Genomic DNA, 22,508 nt, shown 5'->3' with positions numbered 1-22,508 from the left:
TAAGCACAAGGCCAGTTGACCCTCCAGTGGTTACAGCACAAAAAGGTGAAGGTTCTGGAGTGGCCATCACAGTCTCCTGACCTTAATATCATTGAGACACTCTGGGGAGATCTCAAACGTGCGGTTCATGCAAGACGACCAAAGACTTTGCATGATCTGGAGGCATTTTGCCAAGAAGAATGGGCAGCTATACCACCTGCAAGAATTTGGGGCTTCATAGACAACTATTACAAAAGACTGCACGCTGTCATTGATGCTAAAGGGGGCAACACACAGTATTAAGGACTAAGGGCATGCAGACATTTTTTTCATTGTTGCCATATTTTGTTTTATGATTGTGCTTTTCTGTTATAACCTACAGTTGAATATGAATCCCATAAGAAATAAAAGAAATGTGTTTTGCCTGCGCACACATGTTTTCTTTAAAAACGGTACATATATTACCAATTCTCCAAGGGTATGCAAACTTTTGAGCACAACTGTATATATATATATATATATATATATATATATATATATATATATATATATATATATATATATATATATATATATATATACGTATATTAAATCTGAAAACTACTGGTGTGTTCAGTTTATATCTAAAAAAAATATAAATCAAGCAGTGCTGCATATCTGACCGGTCTCAGATCCGTGTATCAGTTATCTGGGGCAGAGGCAAAATCACCCACTGGGCGCAGATGTGGCTGAAGCTTAAAACAGGTCAATAAAGAGTGAGAGAGAAAAAACAACACACAGATGAATGTAATGGGACCAATGCAGGCAGATTGCAGGATTCATCCTGCTTAGACTGCAGTGGGGTTACATGGGGACATACCAAAGCAAGCTTCTGCGCTCATCAAGTAGTTCACCCAAAATGAAAAGTCTGTCATCATTTACTCACCCTCATGTCATTATAGTGACCAGCAAAGAGACAAAAATGCAACATAAAAGTGGCCCATATACTACCTTTGCACTATATAGACATTATTCACAGCAGTGCCTGATTTTTGACGGGAATGACAACGAGACTGTGAAGGATAGACTCTTCAATGGGTTGTACTTTTATTTAAAGTGTTTTGGATCATTTCGTTGACAAAACATTGGAAAAAATTTTAGTAGACAAAAAACTCCAGACAACATGATGTGATCAAGGAGCTTTTTGATAGCTTTATACAGTGCATTTCATTGAAGAGACATTGAAGTCTATTCCTCATGCCTCGTTTTCATTCCCATTATTACGTTATTGTACAAAATCATGATCACTGAATCATAACTGCCACACAAATTAAAAGGATAGTTCACCCAAAAATGAAAATTCTCTCATTTGCTCACCCTCATGCCATTCCAGATGTGCATGACTTTCTTTCTTCTGCTGAACACAAAAGAAGATTTTTAGAAGAAAATCTCAGCTCTGTTGGTCCATACAATGCAAGTGAATGGTGATCAGGCCTTTGAAGCTCCAAAAAGAAGATGAAGTCAGCATAAAAGTAATCCATGAGACTCCAGTGGATTAATCCATGTCTTCTGAAGTGATCCAGTTGGTTTTGGGTGAGAACAGACCAAAATGTAATTCCTTTTTCACTGTACATCTTGACAGCCGTCTCCTTGGCGATCATGATTTCAGGCTTGATTACACTTCCATTATCTAGCGCTCTGCGCATGCGTCAAGCACTAGGAAGTGTAATCAAGCTTGAAATCTTGATCGTCAAGGAGACTGCTGTCAAGATATACAGTGAAAAAGGAGTTACATATATAAACTAACTGGATCGCTTCAGAAGACATTGATTAAACCACTGGAGTCTTACGGATTACTTTTATGCTGACTTTATCTCCTTTTTGGAGCTCTTGGATTTCTGGTCACCATTCACTTGCATTGTATAGACCAACAGAGCTCTAAAATCTTCGTTTGTGTTCTGCAGAAGAAAGAAATTCATATACTTCTGGGATGGCATGAAGGTGAGTAAATGATGAAAGAAATTTCATTTTTGGGTGAACTATGCCTTTAAAATATTTATTTAGTTTTAATTTTGTTGTGCTGTGGCTTATTTCTGTTCCATTGTGGCTTTTCTATTGTGTTCCGGTTTATTTTCATTATTTATTGTGCGCACGATGAACCCCTGGGCCACCGTAAGTGACTACTAGTTTTAGCAGCGGAGATACTGTATCTCCTCAGTCAAGACCGTGTAAATGAACGACACGCCCACCGACCAATCACGGCAAATGCATGTTGGTGTGGGGCGGGGCTACGTACACAGCTGTGTCGCGTAGGAGTGGTTAGCATCGGTTGCCATGGTCGACATGTCTCCTTAGCGACGTCGTTTTAAGTCCATCGAACTTCAGTATTCTTTCATTACGGTACGTATATGTGTATATCCATTTTCAGCTTTAGTTTATATGCAACGCTCGACAACTAGGTCATAAAAACACTTTAACGGAAACCGGACATGGCTACCTAGCCAACCAGGTTAGCTAACAATGCTAGGAAGCTAGATGATGTTTGCTGCTGAAAACACTTCATAAGTGTGCAGAACATAAAATACATATGTTTAAGTAGCCATAGCTATATTAACCATGTTACATTAACAAAAAAGTACCATTGTATTTTGAACATGGCACCATGGTAAAACAAGGGTGTTTGGACACTATCATGATAGAAATAACTTGGTATTTTGGTACCTTTATGCCATTTACTAGACTTAACAGATGTCTTATGAGTATTGTGCTCATTTGATCTAACAATAATGGCTCTGTTTACCTAGTTTCATGAGCTGTAACATTCATTAGAATGAACAATGTCGATGTTTCCTCCTCCAGAGCAGATTATCATGGCAGAGACAGCTGACAACAAGAAAGATGAAGCAGACTTCAAGAGACTGCACAGCTTCCCTCTCATACGGGTAAAACCTGGGCTTTCTAGTGCATGGATGGATTTAAATATTTACTTCACACTAAAAAGTGGCCTTTAAAGGGATAATTCACCCAAAAATAAAAATTCAGTCATTGTTTACTCACCCCTGTGTTGTTATAACCCCATATAACTTTCTTTCTTTTTCTTAACACAAAGGGAGAAATTGTGAAAACATTTTGTGCTCAGTGATGTCATACAATGGCAGTTTATGGTGACCACCCCTTCAAGCTTCAAAAGAACACAAAAGTATAATTCAGAATCTAATGTATTATTATTAAGTGAAACTCCTGAGCAACTGTTGATTTCCTGTGCACGTTCATGAGTCTGCATGCGAACTTTTCATGCAACTCTTTGCATGAGAGCAACAGTAGTTACGCTGCCGCTCGCAAGGTGGGGCATTCAAGCGAAGACTCGTTTTGTTTCGCTTCAACAGGACCACCAGGGATATTAACAACAGAACACAACACAGCTGCACACATACTAGAGAACAGAACTTACAAACATGTCTGAAGAGTTTGTAGTCGAAGAATTTATGCATTTCTGTTTCCGGCCTTAGAATCAATCAAACAGTGAGATGGAGTAGGCGGGAATGTCTGTCACCTCTTCTTCATTCTGAGCCGGTGAGTATTTGTGACAGACCTGAAGAGAGTGAGACCTCCGCAAAATACATTCGGTAGGTGTAACATTCTCAGCCAAAATCAAGTAGTTTTTAACCAGCTCATGAGATGCAGGGTTTAATATACTGTAATGAGAGTTTTTGGACCAGTGCCAGTTCACAGTGGAGTTACCCACGGATTGCTCATCGCTGCTGGTTAGGACAAAAACTCTGATTACCATAGAAAATATACCTTTTATTGTGTGTCGTTTGCCATCAGTTTAGGACACTGTGTGACTGTGGCTGCTTGTAGCCTCCTCTATGAATACTCCATTCAAAAAAATAAGGCTGGGCATAGAAATACATAATTTCTTCAAATACAAACTCTTCAGACATGTTTAGTAAGTTCTGTTCTCTGTTTTGTGTGCAGCTGTGTTGTGTTCTGTTGTCACTATCTTTGTGCAGGACCTGTTTTTAGATAAACAAAACAAGTTTTCGCTTGAACGCCCCAATGTTGCGAGGGGGCTGCATGAACTGTTGCACTCGTGCCCTATCATGATCGCACACAAAAGATCAACGGTCGGTGAAAATTTTCACTAAATAATACATTACATTTCAGTTTGTTTCTCACCAAACCTTATCGTATGATTTCATAACAATCACGAGTCTCATGGAATAATTTATTGGACTTCTGAATTATACTTTTGTGTTCTTTTGAAGCTTGAAGAGATGGTCACCTCACTGACAAGCAGAAGCTACTGTATGTCAATCATAAACATTATTACTGTAAAATACTGTTCATTTTTGTCATTTGTTATGCTTATATTACATCTGTTCATTTCTCAAAATGCATGAATAAAGTAGGTTTTTCCCCAGATTTCTAGTAGCCCTAGCTCTGTAACCAGTGGAATCTCAAACTCATAATTTTTACAGCTACTATAGAGGACTTATTTCTGTGAACATGTCAGGTTCTTATATGTCCCCACCAGAGATATTTAACCCAAAAGTGAGGGGAATTTTACAAAATTGCACTTTCCCACCCCCATAAAAAAAATAAGAGAAGTCTCAAACCTGAAATGTTTTGCATGCACACTATACTTGCCTACAGTCCATCCGGAAAGTATTCACAGTGCTTCACTTTTTCCACATTTTGTTATGTTACAGCCTTATTCCAAAATGGATTAAATTCATTATTTTCCTCAAACTTCTACAAACAATACCCCATAATGACAACGTGAAAGAAGTTTGTTTGAAATATTTGCAAATTTATTAAAAATAAAAAAACAAAAAAATCACATGTACATAAGTATTCATAGCCTTTGCCATGACACTCAAAATTGAGCTCAGGTGCATCCTGTTTCCACTGATCATCCTTGAGATGTTTCTACAACTTGATTGGAGTCCACCTGTGGTAAATTCAGTTGATTGGACATGATTTGGAAAGGCACACACCTGTCTATATAAGGTCCCACAGTTAACAGTGCATGTCAGAGCACAAACCAAGCCAAGAAGTCCAAGGAATTGTCTGTAGACCTCCGAGACAGGATTGTATCGAGGCACAGATCTGGGGAAGGGTACAGAAAAATTTCTGCAGCATTGAAGGTCCCAATGAGCACAGTGGCCTGGAAGACGTTTGGAACCACCAGGACTCTTCCTAGAGCTGACTGCCCGGCCAAACTGAGCGATCGGGGGAGAAGGGCCTTAGTCAGGGAGGTGACCAAGAACCTGATGGTCACTCTGACAGAGCTCCAGCATTTCTCTGTGGAGAGAGGAGAACCTTCCAGAAGAACAACCATCTCTGCTGCACTCCACCAATCAGGCCTGTATGGTAGAGTGGCCAGACAGAAGCCACTCCTCAGTAAAAGGCACATGACAGCCTGCCTGGAGTTTGCCAAAAGGCACCTGAAGGACTCTCAGACCATGAGAAACAAAATTCTCTGGTCTGATGAAACAAAGATTGAACTCTTTGGCCTGAATGGCAAGTGTCATGCCTGGAGGAAACCAGGCACCGCTCATCACCTGGCCAATACCATCCCTACAGTGAAGCATGGTGGTGGCAGCATCATGCTGTGGGGATGTTTTTCAGCGGCAGGAACTGGGAGACTAGTCAGGATCGAGGGAAAGATGAATGCAGCAATGTACAGAGACATCCTTGATGAAAACCTGCTCCAGAGCACTCTGGACCTCAGACTGGGGTGAAGGGTCGTTGTCCTGTTGGAAGATGAACCTAAGCACACAGCCAAGATAACAAAGGAGTGGCTACGGGACAACTCTGTGAATGTCCTTGAGTGGCCCAGCTAGAGCCCTGACTTGAACCTGATTGAACATCTCTGGAGAGATCTGAAAATGGCTGTGCACCAATGCTCCCCATCCAACCTGATGGAACTTGAGAGGTCCTGCAAAGAAGAATGGGAGAAACTGCCCAAAAATAGGTGTGCCAAGCTTGTAGCATCATACTCAAAAAGACTTGAGGCTGTAATTGGTGCCAAAGGTGCTTCAACAAAGTATTGAGCAAAGGCTGTGAATACTTATGTATATGTGTGTGTTTTTTTTTTTTTTTTTTTTGTATTTCTTTTTTTTATTTCATTTTTTATTTTTAATAAATTTGCAAAGATTTCAAACAAACTTTCACATTGTGATTATGGGGTATTGTTTGTAGAATTTTGAGGAAAATAATGAATTTAATACATTTTGGAATAAGGCTGTAACATAACAAAATGTGGAAAAGGTGAAGTGCTGTGAATACTTTCCGGATGCACTGTAGGTACCCCCTAAAAAAATAAAAAAAATTACGACTGAAACTTGAACCCTTCCCATTACAAATTTATGCTAAAAGTGGAACTTAGAGCAATCTTGAGCATAACATTTGGACTTTAGTTCTAAGTCTAAGGAACAAGAATGTTCAAAATGTTTACATATTACCTTGTAATGCATTCTAGAGATCAGTTTTTGTTCAGAGGATCTAGGACCATCCTGTGCTGAGATATTGAGGGTTCCGTAAATGGTTATATAACCAAAAAAATGAAAATTCTGTCATTTACTTCCCTTAATGTCATTACAAACCCTTGAATCAAACTGCCTGCTTTTTTTTTTTCTCTCTGCAGCACACAGACATGTCTGAAGAGATGAGAGTGGAGACCATGGAGCTCTGTGTTACAGCCTGTGAGAAGTTTGCCTCTAATAATGAGGTATGCGTGAGTGTAGTGGATGGTTTTCTTAATGCATTCTCTCAGTTTCAAAGAGACATTTACTACCCCCATTTTGCTCTGGACCTGTGTAACTATCTTTCTTCAGTGCAACACAATAGGCAGAACATTAGGAACTGACATAAGCATATTTTTGCAGTGAAAGTGAATATAAAGTCTTGATAAAATTTCACACTCATTAATTTTTTTAATTTGCATACTAATAATGTCCAACAGTGTCAGTAGTCTTTCTTTGTCAACAGAGTGCTGCTAAAATGATAAAGGAGTCGATGGATAAGAAGTTTGGAAGTTCTTGGCACGTGGTGATCGGCGAGGGCTTTGGTTTTGAGATTACCCACGAAATGAAGAACCTGCTTTACATGTTCTTCGGGGGAAGTTTGGCGGTGTGTGTTTGGAAGTGTTCATAACCCACAGCAACTCACGAATACATAAAAACTGACATAAAGACTTTTACAGAGCAAAAACTAGTTACAAAATCAAATCTCAAGGTTGCATGTGTGTGTGCTTGGAAATTGTTATTTTTCTGCCTGTAAATTCATCGATGAACGGGGTTTATCATTTCTTACAGTTTATTTAAAAAAAAGTACCATTTCATGTTCTCACCCTTTAATTGTCCATCTCTGTCCTTCTTTCTCAATCTTTCTATTTCTCACCCCATCTTTCTTTTTTTATCTGTCCATACTTTCCTTATCTCCTCCATAAACCATTTTTTTCCCTGATTGATAATGTATTTTTATAAGACAAATAGCATATTTTAATAAATTTGTGAATAATCTGTTTTTAAACTTTAAAATATTTATAGGCTTTGGTTGAAAATTTTGTACAGCTGTAATGCTATTTGTTATTTGTATTTGATTTAATGAATGACTATTACGTCATTGTCTTGTGTAATAAACCCGGTTACCTCTTTTTGTCATCTTGTTTGCTCTTTGCATATTAACATGCTATTTTCACTGCTGTTTTGTACAGTGATAACAGTAGTAAGATTTTGTGATAAGCAGCAGTCGAAGCTGTCTAAAACATCCTTTGCCTGGCAAGTTAAAAGATTTAATATAATATACTGATGGGAAATACTGTATATTAAGAAGTAAAGAGTGTTAGAGAGCAGTCTGTGCATGTGTTCGCAAAGAGGCACGTTTTATTGACACATTATTACACAAGGGAGTGTAGAAATCTGTCTTGGAGCGTCTGACCTGCTGTCAGGTTATTGTGCCCTTCATGTCATATACACACAATAAACTTTCTTTGCTCTTTGTTGCTTCACTTTTAAATATTCCTACCTGCTTCATAAGGAAGGACATTTTCCACATTATACTTAAAGTAATAGTTCACCTAAAACTGTCATCATTTACCCTCATGCTGTTCTAACAGAAAAGAAGTTGTGCAGAATATCCTTGCTACTCTTTTCCATACAATGACAATTATGGGGACAGGGGTTGTCAAACTCCAAAAATTACAAAAAAGCACCATAAAGGTATTCCATATGACTTTTGCACTATTTGCATAAGTCTTTTGAAGACATAGGATGGCTTTGTGTGGATCAGACCGAAACTAAATGGTGCTGAAAGTGATTGTAGCCGTTCTAGAATTTCCACAAACTGAGTCGTTGGATTAGCTACTCCCACTCTTTCCAAAATCTGCACTCTAAAGATACCAAATTAGCTTTATTGAGACTGGCATTGTGCAGAAACGGTTGTCAAAAAAAAAAAAAAAAAAAAAAACAGCAGCAAATTAGTGCCCTTAATTGGCAATTGTTATGAACAACATGGCATAAAAATGGCATTAAGCCTCATGAGAAGAGATATCACACAACACTTATTTTATTAATATATTTCAGGGAGTAGGAATTTTTTTTGCATACTTTTCCATGAAAAAAATTGCTTACAGCACCTTTAAAAATGTTATTTGCTAAAAATCCTCTACCTAATATGGCACGTCCAGATGCACAAGGAAAAAGAGCAGCTTGAAAATCATGGCTGGGTCTAGGGGGAGCATTGCTCCCTAGATTTTTCTTGTGGCCCCTAGAAATGTCTGACACCACTGTCCCGGTCCAATGAAGAGACAACCACTTGCCCACAATAAATATGAAATTTCCCCCCTGAAGACTGCATTTTAGTATTGGTCCTGGTGAAAATTCTTCAAAGTAACTTCTTTTGTGGCTTGGATGACTTTTTGATTTTTGGGTGCATATAGCAAAATGTTGAATCGCTTGTATATTTACATTACTTGAGAGCACCTATTGTGTTTTATTTCTTACATCTCTCCAATATTCACTGACCACCATCTTTGGGTCCACATCACTTAATGAAAACTCTCGACAAGGCTTTATGCGCACACCCACATGGTAAACAACTTAGCATTTCAAGTTTGGCCTTTGCATCTGTAGCATCTCCCTTCTGAACAATCAGTTCCATCTCAGAACTGTTACTTAGCAACTCACACTGACGTAATGTTACAGGACATTAAGAGACATTAGGAGTGTGGTGTGGCAGTGACAACACCAAGGTCATGGGTTTGATTCCCAGGGAATACACATACTGATAAAAATGTATACCTTGAATACACTATAAGTCGCTTTGGATAAAACTGTCTGCCAAATGAGTAAATGCGAGGATGTGTTCTTATGTGTTTGTGTGTTTATCAGTGGATCTTTGCCATGAAATCACATCATAGACTCCCCTCCTGATTGGTATCTCATTTCTATCTGTATCTGAAAGTTTAGCAAACCCGCTGATTTAATCACAAGAGTCGTGCCAGTCTATGGGTTGCAATGGTGAGGTGGTCCCTATTAGTTTTATAGGGTGAGATTAAAAGGCACCTTAGAGCATCTATACTACCTTATACTTATGTTTAAAGGTGCAGTCAGTGATATTTTCATTGAAAGTTATGCAAAAAAATTTTCCTACTCCCTGAAAGATATTATTATTTTATTTATTTATTTTTTATCCCTTTTTCTCCCAATTTAGAATGCCCAATTAAAACTACTTAGTAGGTCCTCGTGGTGGCGCGCTTACTCACCTCAATCCAGGTGGCGGAGCACAAGTCTCAGTTGCTTCCGCTTCTGAGACTGTCAATCTGTGCATTTTATCACGTGGCTCGTTGTGCATGACACTGCAGAGATTCCGCATGTGGAGGCTCATGCTACTCTACGTGATCCATGCACAACTTACCACATGCCCCATTGAGAGTGAGAACCACTAATCGTGACCACGAGGAAGTTACTCCATGTGACTCTACCCTCCCTAGCAACCGGGCCAATTTAGTTGCTAAGGAGACCTGTCTGGAGTCACTCAGCACACCCTGGATTTGAACTCGTGACTTCAGGGGTGGTAGTCAGCATTAATACTCGCTGAGCTACCCAGCCCCCCCCCCCGAAAGTTATTATTGAAATAAGTGTAATATCTTATCAGTCTCTTTGACAGCACTAGCCTCTGTACACAACAAACAAAAATGTGGCCACAGTTTCTGATGCTTTCTGCCTGACTATCATTCTGTGCATTCTCATAGTATTGTAGCTGCAGCATATTATTGAGGATTAATACCATTTTTATACCATGTTGCTCAAAACAGTTGTCAGTCGAAGGCACTATTTTGCTGCTATTGTTTTTGACAACCACTTCTGCTTAATGTCGGTCTCTTTGAAATGCAGGGTTTTGGAAAGAGGGGGCGTGACTAATCCAACAGCTCAGCTTGTGGAAATTCTAGAATGGCTAAAATCACTGACATCACCTTTAAATGAAATTAGTTGTGCAGACAAATACAAAATGTGTCTTCTTATGAAGTTACGAATATTTTAATTGATTTTTTTTATGAATGAATTGTTGTGGTGTAATCTCATTACAAAGTCATTAGTTACTGTAATTGCATTACTTTTTAGTAAAACAAAAAGCAGTGTAACACATTACATTTTTTAATTATTGTAATCTAATTACAGTTACTGACTTTTTTTAAATAATTACTCTTAAGTACATTATTGGGTTACTCATATTTATGAAAAAATATTGTTTGTGTAATACATTTTAAAATAGGATTTAATATGTTCATATATACATCTGTTTTGTGTTTTCTGAACGGTGTGCGAAAATAAACGAGGAAGAAATAGACATTATTTTAACTTCATGAATGGAAAAAAACATTTCTGTGAAAGCTGTTTTTGAAAGTAACTTAAAAATAAAGTAATTAGTAATGTGATTACTTTTTGATGTAGTAATCAATAAAGTAATCCAATTACAAGTTTAAAGAAGTAATTAGTAATCTGTAATCTAGGGAAAGTGTTTGAGCTACTTTGAAAAAATCTAAAATATAAGATAGTTTTGATTTATTTTTTTATTTTTTTACTTTTTTGGTCACTGCATAACTGCATAGTTCCATGTTGTTATATAGATATGATTGGTTCACTATTAATAAAAAATGTGTAACATTTTAATAAAGAAAAGGTGTCTCCAACATAGTTTAATGACAGCTCGTTCGAGATGAGGAAATCGTAAGATATCGTACGACTTTGCTTGTACAAAAAGTTACGACTTTTATTTTCATAAAGACCAACCAATCAAGAAACAGAATTTCAAATCGATACAATACAGGCATTAAATTTTAGCTAGCCTCCTATCCAACACTTTTTAGGTTTAGGGTTTGGGTAAGTGGTTAGACTTTATGATTAAGTTTAGGTTTAACATTAAACATAGGAAAAATTGTAAAAACAGCATTTTTTGGTTGGTGTATCCAAACCTTTGACTGGTAGTCACTCCACTGGATGTTGTATGGGGCAAAGTTAATATACTTCCATTCAGATCAGCCTAACCTGGCACCTCTCCTTTGTACTGTTTGAGGGAGAGATAGAAAGAAGCAGATCAAACAGGGGAATAAAGGGCTAAAAGACAAGCAAAGCTGCCTTTTAGTCAGGATAGACTGAGCAAAAAGGCAGAAAAGAGTGAAAACACCTTAAACTGCATGACAGGTATGTTTTGTTGTGCACTCTTTAAAGCTAAAGTGTGTAATTTTTTCAATGTTTAAATACGTTCTCCTGTCTCAGCTTAATATACAGAGACAACTATACTGTAAGTAAACCATTTGTACATTGATTTCCCTGAAAAGTATCTCTGTTGCACTCTCAAAATTTTGTTTTATTTGTTTGAGTATCCCAACCAGCCCGACAGAGCAACATTGGCTCAATAAGTTTTGGGGCGGGAATTTCTGTTTGTCTACCCAATGGAAGACGGGAAAGTGTTTGGTGACACTAGTGGCACAGAAATTGCACACTTAAAGGAACGGTTTACCCAAAAATGAAATTTCTCTCATTATGCACTTACCCTGATGCCATCCCAGATGTGTATGACTGTCTTTCTTCAGCAGAACACAAATTAAGATTTTTAGAAGAAGATAGAGCTCTGTCAGGTCCTTATAATGGAAGTACACAGGTGCCAGCACTTTGACAGTCCAAAAGTCACATTTAGGCAGCATAAAAGTAATCCATGTAACTCCATCCGATCAATGAATGTCTTCTGAAGCAAATCGATTGGTTTCTGTATGAAACAAGTCAATAATTAAAACATTTTTAATTTTAAATCAGCACTTCCATCCATCTTGTGGATTACATTTATGCTGCCTAAATATGACTTTTGGACAATCAAAGTGTTGGCACCCATGTACTTCCATTATAAGGACCTGACAGAGCTCTATCTTCATTTGTGTTCTGCTGAAGAAAGACAGTCATACACATCTGGGATGGCATCAGGGTAAGTGAATAATGAGATAATTTTCATTTTTGGGTCAACTACACCTTTAAGCTTTAACATGGGTGACATGGGGTCTATGTATTTATTTGTTAACTTGGGGTTAAAATTAATACTCTTTGCCATCTCATTTCAGTACAATGAGAGTGTGTACACCCCGGCGCTCACGAACCTTGCGTGTGTAGTTGTTAATTGTGTTCTTGAGTCTGCACTTGCTCATGGTTTTACTGGTACTGTCCATGTACCGTGCTTCCTGTGAGCTCCTTTCATACCCCGACAGCCAGATGTCCAACAGTCACTCTGTACAGAGTACATCCACTTCAACGAGCATGGCTGCAGGAAGTGAAATTCAGGAAGTTGAAATGGGGGATGCAGCTGCCGACCTTGCCAAACTGGAGGCTTTGTACTCCCACCCGTTGTATAATATAATATGCCCACCCCACCTGTGCCTGATGGTGATTGGCTGCTGAGAGATCGACCAAAAAGAAAAGAGGAAAACCAGCACAGCTCACAGCAGTGGTGAAAACATTATGACATCACTGTTATGATGTAATTTTTTGTTTGTCTGCATGTGGATTTGTTATTTTTTCTAATAACATGCAGGTTAAATAACTAATAATTTTTTTTTGTTTTTTTAAAGGTGGACTAATTAACTTTTTAATCTGTAAAAAAGTTTTGCCAAAAAAATTTGTAGTACTTGTGACAAATGGGTCATTGAGAAATAGGTTTGTCTGAGATTATAAAAAGTAGGAATCTTTTAAAAATCTCATTTAAAACATGTGTCAAGTTCATAGAATTGTAAAATCTGTGTCCATGCTGATTTCATACATTTTTGAAAAAACATTTATAGCATTTTCTAAGTTTAAGTCAATATAAACATATACATTACAATTATCATGAATTTTTGAATCATGAATATCTTGTCTTTTAAGAATATCTTATACATTTTTATAAGATAATGTTTTCTTAGGGTTACTCCATTTGACCTTAACAAAATAAGTCTTTCTATAAAAATTTCAAAATATCTCACATTTTTTCAAACACAGTCATGAGGATCTAAAAGGGTGCTCTCTGTTTTACTGTTTTATTGTCACATGATAACAAAATAGCAACCTACCTGTTAGTTACACCACCTGACTTCTATTTGGTGAATATATATTTTTTTTTAAGTATCAATAATATATATTACAAAAAAATTCAAGAAATAATCAAATATTATTCCAAACTACTTCAGCTTTCAATGAGACATTTAATATATATATATACAGTATATAAAAAATACACCACTTAGACATTTTTTTTTCTGTGTCTAAGTGACATAGTAGAGGTATTTTTCAATGTATTTTTGAATAATTTACTAGATCCAGATTAAAAAAAAAAGTATCACGTCATTGACTCAAATATGTTTAATGTCAACATGAAACAGCATTCGCAATCCATTTTGTTTCTGTAGTGAAAAATTATATTTCACAAGAAAAAATTAAGATGCGGGACCTGATTTTTGTATAATAGGATTTGATTTGAACATTAAAAAGTATAGCAGTTACATATATATTAGAATGAAAACAAAGAGGCATCAACTGAAAAGAAAATTCTTTTCAAACAGATATTGAGAAAATTACGAGGATTACGGTGCTATTCTCCAATGACCAGCTGATATCTAGTCACTTTATTTTAGTAATTGCCCTATTATTGGACACTAATGGTTGTGGAATACATCAAAAACATTTACTTTTGCATGATGGTGTATCCAGGTTCATAGGTGTCAGAAACATAAACAAAAAATTACTAAATGCACCTTTAATGACGACCAATCAAAGTCAAAAGAACTTGAGTAAATTTCATCCTATCTTTCAACACTGCTTGCTCTCTAGGCTGAGTGCCAGTGAGGACAGCTATGATCCTGTCCACTTGAACACCAGTTCTGATTCACATCCACCGTGGCTCCGGTTTCACCCTGGGATTTCTTGCTGGCAAATGTATCAGCAAAAAGACCCCAACTTTTCAACGCTGACTCAGCAAATGGCATCCCATCGCATTGTCGGTGCAGGTAGGTCACATTATATTTTGCAAAGCAAGGCCTTTGTATAAGAAAGTGAGAGGGAAAGGGATAAGAGGTGCACAGGAGAAGAAAATAGAAAAAAAAAATTGTCCAGTCTCTTGCATAATTGGTTATGGTGAAGTGTTTAAAACATATTTTCATGTTTTTTTTTTCTCAGTGCAGAAATCAGGTGGGACACAGCAAAAGATGGTGATGACATTTTCTAATTATGGTTAGAGAAACAGAATGCCTTATGCAGTGATAAACATTTAAATCAGTAATATGCTACAGTATATTGTTGTCACATTGACATTAAGTTTGTCATATGATCTCATTACATGCATGTTTAATTCTCTGAGTGGTGTTCACTCCTCATCTTGGAAATAAAACAGTTATTTTGCTTTTTTTTTTTTTTTTTTTTTTAAATCTAGGCTATGCCTCAACTCTTGGAAGTCAGATTAGTATTCCATACATACAGAAAATGTGCATACTATGTAGCACTGCACAAATAGTACCATGCTATTTAAAGCCAAAATTTCATGTGTACAGTATTTAACAATTTACTCTTTCTCTCTCACAAAAAGGATATTGGGTTTCAGGAGAATGCCTCCAGTGGCTAGGAGGCTTGTTAATGTAATTAAAGAGATCAAAGACATCACCACCGATCATAAACTGGTCACCTCGTTTTTCACTTCCCCATGTTTGTCCCACATAACTCTTAAATCATCTCACTTCTTCTAAAGCATGTTTTACATGTTTTTGTATGTCACTCTGTCTTTTTCTTTTTGCAGTAGGGAATACATGTTTCTATGGCCAATGTTCCTATTACTGTTCCACAGAGCATGCTATCTGTGGGCGCCCTCACAAGATACAGGGGTCTTTGGCTGCTATGCTGCCGGATATGTCTTTGGAACCATGCCGCTCCTGGAGGAGTCCCTGGAGACTCTCCTACAGCCGGATCAAGCTGGCTCTGTGGGTGGATTGTGTGTTTGTGTTATTTAATGTCTAAGTTTGGCTATACATGCATATTTATTGGGCTCTGACTGTCTGGTAAAAGTTATATTAGATGGTAAACAAATGAGAACATGTATTTATGAACTGTAGGGACTCAAACTACACAAAAAGCATATGACTTTATGGTAATGCTACAATAGAACAGTTGTGGACAGAAGGAAAAACAATGATAACTGTAAATAATTAGGGCTGTCAATGCCTGGATTCAATAAAAAATAAAAAAATAAAAAATTACTTGATGTGCTGATTAAAAAATTAATCACATATTCCAATATTTGCTGAAAAAGGCTACTAAATAAGTGTAATTCAATGTATAATCAAAATACGTTGCCTGTAGAGCTGGAGCTGTACTTACTGCTCCCTGCTGATTGAGACTTGCAAAAATATGGAAAATGTAGCAGATCTAGTCAAGTGCAGCTGGGGAGGAGGAGGGTTTCAGAGAAACCTCTGCTGCAGTGTGTGCTGCAGTGAAACCTGCTTACTTGGAAACTGAACAAATTTAAATGTTAAGCAAAGAAAGAGTATGCAAGTTAATTGGCTACCGGATTACATGTCAAAGAACCTATCGGCTTACACCATGTAAGCCCATTGTTTTGACATATTATATGTGAGCGAGCTGATTGGCTAAACAAATAACAGGTTCAAAGAATCTATCAGCTTGCGCCATGTAGAGTTTCATGCCTGAACTTAGTCATTAATACTTACATATTGGCGCATATTCATCTGTCAATTAGTAGAAGCTAGCCAAATTAGTTAGATGGCTTCATCCTCAAAAACCATTAAAAAACTAAGTAAAAGAAAATATGACCCAGACTATGCTAAAAATGGGTTATGGGTTTGGTATTGAGTTGGGCCGCCAATTGAACTGAATCTGCGTCTTGAAGCAAAACCAGTAGATAACCACTGCATTTCAATGTTGGATTCCATTAGAACACAAATGTCTAAAGACCACATAAGCTAGGCAACACAAGTGACTAGAAGATACCTCTGTCAAAGTAATATTTTATAATAATGAAGAATCCAAAGTAACACACTGATGATTACGTGTGTGCAGGTGGGAAACAAAATCAGACTATTGTGACTCAGTAAAAACGTCTCCTCCCTATGATTGAGGCACTCGATTGGTGGACCTGATAGACATGAGCATTCTGGACTTCCTCATGAGTAAGTCATGGCCAATAGATCAGTTCAGATAAACCAAAGGGGAACATTAATAAAAAGGTACCGCTCCAAAAAAAAAAAAAAACCTTGGTAACACAATGTAATTTTTTTTTAAGTATTACTCCCTTGGTTTTTTGACGCGATGCTTGGTACTACCATGTTTTTTGAACATGTTTTTATGGTAATCAATTAGTGCCATGGCAAACCTATATTCAAGTACTGTATACAGGTGCGTCTCAAATTAGAATGTCGTGGAAAAGTTCATTTATTTCAGTAATTCAACTCAAATTGTGAAACTCGTGTATTAAATAAATTCAATGCACACAGACTGAAGTAGTTTAAGTCTTTGGTTCTTTTAATTGTGATGAATTTGGTTCACATTTAACAAAAACCCACCAATTCACTCTCTCAAAAAATTAGAATACATCATAAGACCAATAAAAAAAACACTTTTAGTGAATTGTTGGTATGTTGGTATAAAAGTATGTTCATTTACTGTATATGTACTCAATACTTGGTAGGGGCTCCTTTTGCTTTAATTACTGCCTCAATTCGGCGTGGCATGGAGGTGATCAGTTTGTGGCACTGCTGAGGTGGTATGGAAGCCCAGGTTTCTTTGACAGTGGCCTTCAGCTCATCTGCATTTTTTGGTCTCTTGTTTCTCATTTTCCTTTTGACAATACCCCATAGGTTCTCTATGGGGTTCAGGTCTGGTAAGTTTGCTGGCCAGTCAAGCACACTAACACCATGGTCATTTAACCAACTTTTGGTGCTTTTGGCAGTGTGGGCAGGTGCCAAATCCTGCTGGAAAATGAAATCAGCATCTTTAAAAAGCTGGTCAGCAGAAGGAAGCATGAAGTGCTCCAAAATGTCTTGGTAAACGGGTGCAGTGACTTTGGTTTTCAAAAAAACACAATGGACCAACACCAGCAGATGACATTGCACCCCAAATCATCACAGACTGTGAAAACTTAACACTGGACTTCAAGCAACTTGGGCTATGAGCTTCTCCACCCTTCCTCCAGACTCTAGGACCTTGGTTTCCAAATGAAATACAAAACTTGCTCTCATCTGAAAAGAGGACTTTGGACCACTGGGCAACAGTCCAGTTCTTCTTCTCCTTAGCCCAGGTAAGACGCCTCTGACATTGTCTGTGGTTCAGGAGTGGCTTAACAAGAGGAATATGACAACTGTAGCCAAATTCCTTGACACGTCTGTGTGTGGTGGCTCTTGATGCCTTGACCCCAGCCTCAGTCCATTCCTTGTGAAGTTCACCCAAATTCTTGAATCGATTTTGCTTGACAATCCTCATAAGGCTGCGGTTCTCTCGGTTGTGCATCTTTTTCTTCCACACTTTTTCCTTCCACTCAACTTTCTGTTAACATGCTTGGATACAGCACTCTGTGAACAGCCAGCTTCTTTGGCAATGAATGTGTGTGGCTTACCCTCCTTGTGAAGGGTGTCAATGATTTTCTTCTGGACAACTGTCAGATCAGCAGTCTTCCCCATGATTGTGTAGCCTAGTGAACCAAACTGAGAGACCATTTTGAAGGCTCAGGAAACCTTTGCAGGTGTTTTGAGTTGATTAGCTGATTGGCATGTCACCATATTCTAATTTTTTGAGATAGTGAATTGGTGGGTTTTTGTTAAATGTGAGCCAAACTCATCACAATTAAAAGAACCAAAGACTTAAACTACTTCAGTCTGTGTGCATTGAATTTATTTAATACACGAGTTTCACAATTTGAGTTGAATTACTGAAATAAATGAACTTTTCCATGACATTCTAATTTATTGAGATGCACCTGTATATGCATCCAAGAACCATGGTACCCTACCACCACAATACTTTGAAAGTTAATGACATTTTTACCTTAGATTAAAATTAGATTTTGTACTTAACATTCCTCATTTGTTTCTTAAGATTTTCGTGAATGCGACACCTGATGTAAATCCTCACTCTATTATTTCTCTCTTTCCGTTTTCCTGATACTTTCTATCTATCTCCTTTAGGGAACATGGATTGGCATCACTACGAAACATTTCAGAAGTTTGGCAACAATACATTTCTCATTCACTTAGACAATGGAAGAGTGTGAGTATTCAGAATCAATAGGTTATTTGTAAAAGTTCAATCTCTGGCAATAGGTTTTATTGGACCATGTACAATTGATCTGTGTGTTGTAGGTTTGGACATTACTCTAAAGACGAACCCTCCATCCTGGCTCCTCTTGTGCAGTGCTGAAGGTAGAACAAACATCAGTAAAAAAATGTTTTTTTAATTTTTTTAAATCGGTCATTATTTACTTACCGTCATGTCAATGCTAATTGGCTTTCAAGCGCACAGACAAAACGCTCTGATGAACTTCATGTTTGCTTGTGTTCAGCAGAAGTCTTATGGAAATGCTATGTGATGATATTAATTCACATGGCTTATTGATGCAGTCACATGACTTTTGTGATGCACATCTATGTAACACTCTCATTGATGATCTGGCTCTGATTAAACGTCTTGGGAAACTACAATTAAATTAAACTACTAGTGAGATCTAAATAATTTCAATCAGAAAAATTTTCAATAACAGAATATCACTCAGAAATACTCAATATCCGGGTTCAGATACGTTAAGAAAAATTTGGTGGTGACTATTAATGTGAAACACAATGCAATTACTCAAGTGCTTCAAGATCAGATAAACTCTCAAAAATGTCAATTCAACAATTTCTTCTCACAGAAAATACACAAACTTTAAATCAGAACAAACCAGGGATATTTACTGAACTTGGATCTCTTTTTCCTCTCTGTTGTATCTGGAATGATCTGAGCAATGATTTCGCGAAGAATCAGGCACGATGATGACTAAGCATGCTGAAATCATACACGTAGACATACCTATCATCCAGCAGGTCTCGAAGAAAACTTTCTGCCACGAGCAGGCCCGAGTGCTCTCGTTGACTCTCTCACTCGCTGAGTGAGTCATCACACTCTAAATGTTCACCAATTAATCCGTAATGAAATTGGAGCAAGAGTACTGTCTTTTTTCTGTCTTTTGAGAAGTCGATGCACTTGAATCAAACAGCTTTTATGAAAATGTACTAGTATTACTTCCCTCGCGTGCGCACCTGATCTCATGATATGGGCGCACAATCACAGAGTCCTCATTGCGCTGTCAAACCTCGCCACTTGAACCTCAGATGTTAAACGGTAAACTTCTCCCATTGGCTAACAATTAGGATTTCTCTCAAAACACCAAATTACTTTTTTTCTTTAAACAGAAACAATAATTTTTAACACTTTAGAATGAAATAACATTAATTATGAATAAAACTTGCTTTTATTTTTAAACAATTTCCAATGATGAATTTTGTCTTTTCATTTATATGACTTTGACATTATAAAGAGCTAATTTTAGCAGGGCTCTACATCTATATTCCTATATAAATTTTATAGGAAATGAGTACATTTGTTTCCATCGTAGTTTATGTGCATGTCTTTTTGCCAAATAAAAATGTAACCACCTCAATCAAGCATGCAAATTTTTATGCTTATTTTGGAAACTTTATTCAGATCTTGGTGTTTCTATTCAGCATTTTTATGAAATATCCCACAATTTTTATAAAAATAAGCATCTGCTGCTAACATCAAGGGCCCTATTTTAAGAGTGCTAACGTCAAGCGCAATGCCATAAGCCATACATGAAAAGTCAATGGACATGACCAGGACATTTTGGTATTTTCATGCAAGCATGCGCTAATAGGCTGGGTCAAGTACAGTTTAATTATGAGGTTCTTCTCTGGCACCATCTGTGCCATATTATATAGTCCATTCCCTCAAGCACCAGCGATATACCAAAGACAGCATATTCATAAGAAGTTGACAGTGTAAATGGACTGTATGCAATGAAATTAGAAAAACAGAAATATGGACTTATGTTCTTTTGTGCATAATGATTTACTCTCCATTAAATTATAGAGAATGTAAGTATTATTAATCATTTTCATCTACTGCCACACAAATCATGGCTAGTAACAGTAATTGTATCGGAACACACTTCACTTCTACCAGTCGATTTTGATATTGAAATTTAAATTAATTTATTGAAACACGATAAACTACGACAACAGGTAGAAAAATGCCAATACAAATTAGATCATAAATACAACTGTAAATATAAACATAATAATAATAATAATTGAAAAATAAACCATGACCTAAAGATAGTTTAACACAAATCTCATAAATACAACAGCAACAACAGTGATCGTCTTGGACATAACTGGATGTTTTAACTACGTATATTTTCTATTTACATTTTCACTATATTTTCAGAATTTGGACTTGGACTTCATTACCACATTGCACTGCAAACAGAACTGCTTTTTTTTTTTTTTTTTCAACTTTCCTTGTGGTTGCGTAGTGATTCGCCTCAGTCCGGGTGGCAGAGGGCGAATCCCAGTTGCCTCCGCGTCTGAGATTGTCAACCCTTGCATCTTATCACGTGGCTTGTTGAGCGTGTTACCACGGAGACATAGTGCGTGTGGAGGCTTCACGCCATCCACCGCTCAACTCGCCACGCGCCCCACCGAGAGCGAACCACATTATAGCGATCACGAGGAGGTTACCCCATGTAACTCTACCCTCCCTAGTAACCGGGCCAATTTGGTTGCTTAGGAGACCTGGCTGGAGTCACTCAGCATGCCCTGGGATTTGAACTAGCGAACTCCAGGGGTGGTAGCCAGCATCTTTACCACTGAGCTACCCAGGCCCCAAAAGAACTGCTTTTGAAATGTCTTTGCACGATGACCTATTTATCAGGAAAATAGCAAATTGAGCTTTGCACCACTTCATTTACATACAATACACCCAGAGTTTGTGCGCATACACCCACAGATAGCGCAAATGCTCCCACCCACGCCCACTTGCGCTGGCACGAAAATTGCACTTAGAATTAACGCTCTCACATAATTGGATAAGACATAGTGCACGGTCGTAGCTCTGCGCTTTGCGCAGTCGTGAAAATAGAGGACCAAATGTTGTTGGTTCTCGCATGTTTCGTGACCAAATATCTGAAATGATATGTCATACAATGCCAACTTTTATGGAGTTTTTTTTTTGTTCTTTTAAGAGCTTGACGGACTATTCCTTAAGAGTGCTTGACCTTTAAATAATACATTTCCATTTCCTCCCTCTCTCAGGGCCCGCCTTTCCACTTTGCTCCTTACGCCTGCTCTCCCTTCCTCCATATCGGTTGAGAGATGTCATGCTTGCATCATTGTTTCAGGACCCTCTTGCAGCGGTGGCCCCTCTCCTCACTGAGCCGCATCTCTCGGCTTTAGACCATCATCTAGCAACAGTCATTAAAACCATCCAGGACTGTCTACAGCAGCAACAACATCACAGTGATGTCATATATGATGACATCATTGACTACTCCAGATAAGACACATTGGGCCAGTCAAATGTTCATTTTGTCACAGTTACTGGCTATTTGGCGTGACATTATCTTAAATCTCTCTCCATAACGACATGTAGGTACAAATGATCTTTCAATTAGACATTCATTTTATGAAACATGTAAAATTTGAATGAAATTTTTAGTCACATTTCAGTTTATTATAATCATGATTTTTATGACACAGAGGCCAAATAGCTTTTTTTATGGACATACAGCACAATAATTTTTTTTTTTTTCTTGAATTATTTGTCAAATTATATAAAAAAGTAAAAGCATGGACTTTAACTCCAGACTCTACTGCTACACATTCCAGGTATGATAATTATTGTGTAATGTATTTAATGTGTAACTTTTATCTGGATCTATAGATGGACACATTGATTCATGTCAGT

At 37.5% G+C, this 22,508-nt stretch overlaps 1 protein-coding gene and 1 pseudogene across 2 annotated transcripts; both read left to right on the top strand.

Annotated features, from left to right (window-relative positions):
• Window positions 1-2,234: 2,234 nt before the first annotated feature.
• Window positions 2,235-7,621, top strand: LOC127438293 (dynein axonemal light chain 4-like). 2 transcript variants are annotated; one of them, XM_051693795.1, is made up of 4 exons: window positions 2,235-2,358; window positions 2,823-2,900; window positions 6,611-6,694; window positions 6,955-7,621. In XM_051693795.1, the coding sequence occupies exons 2-4, from the start codon at window positions 2,829-2,831 to the stop codon at window positions 7,117-7,119; spliced, it is 321 nt and encodes a 106-aa protein (XP_051549755.1). In that variant the 5' UTR covers window positions 2,235-2,358; window positions 2,823-2,828; the 3' UTR covers window positions 7,120-7,621. The 2 variants fall into 2 exon arrangements, with proteins under 2 accessions (XP_051549755.1, XP_051549754.1); XM_051693794.1 differs by having other exon boundaries at window positions 2,244-2,358; window positions 2,818-2,900.
• Window positions 7,622-12,584: 4,963 nt separating this feature from the next.
• LOC127438087 (extracellular serine/threonine protein kinase FAM20C-like) lies at window positions 12,585-22,101 on the top strand (annotated as a pseudogene).
• Window positions 22,102-22,508: the final 407 nt, after the last annotated feature.

This window comes from Myxocyprinus asiaticus, chromosome 49, assembly GCF_019703515.2.
Source record: "Myxocyprinus asiaticus isolate MX2 ecotype Aquarium Trade chromosome 49, UBuf_Myxa_2, whole genome shotgun sequence".
NCBI classification, from domain to species: domain Eukaryota; kingdom Metazoa; phylum Chordata; class Actinopteri; order Cypriniformes; family Catostomidae; genus Myxocyprinus; species Myxocyprinus asiaticus.
Note: the sequence above shows the minus strand (reverse complement) of the source record. Positions and strands in the feature narration are given on the sequence as shown.

Bases quoted from the DNA above. Each gene is read 5' to 3' on its own strand.
- LOC127438293 (XM_051693795.1), top strand. From the start codon at position 2,829: ATGGCAGAGACAGCTGACAACAAGAAAGATGAAGCAGACTTCAAGAGA. The intron at 2,901-6,610 runs GTAAAACCTGGG...TTCTCTCTGCAG, and splicing joins ACAGCTTCCCTCTCATACGG to CACACAGACATGTCTGAAGA. The intron at 6,695-6,954 runs GTATGCGTGAGT...CTTTGTCAACAG, and splicing joins AGTTTGCCTCTAATAATGAG to AGTGCTGCTAAAATGATAAA.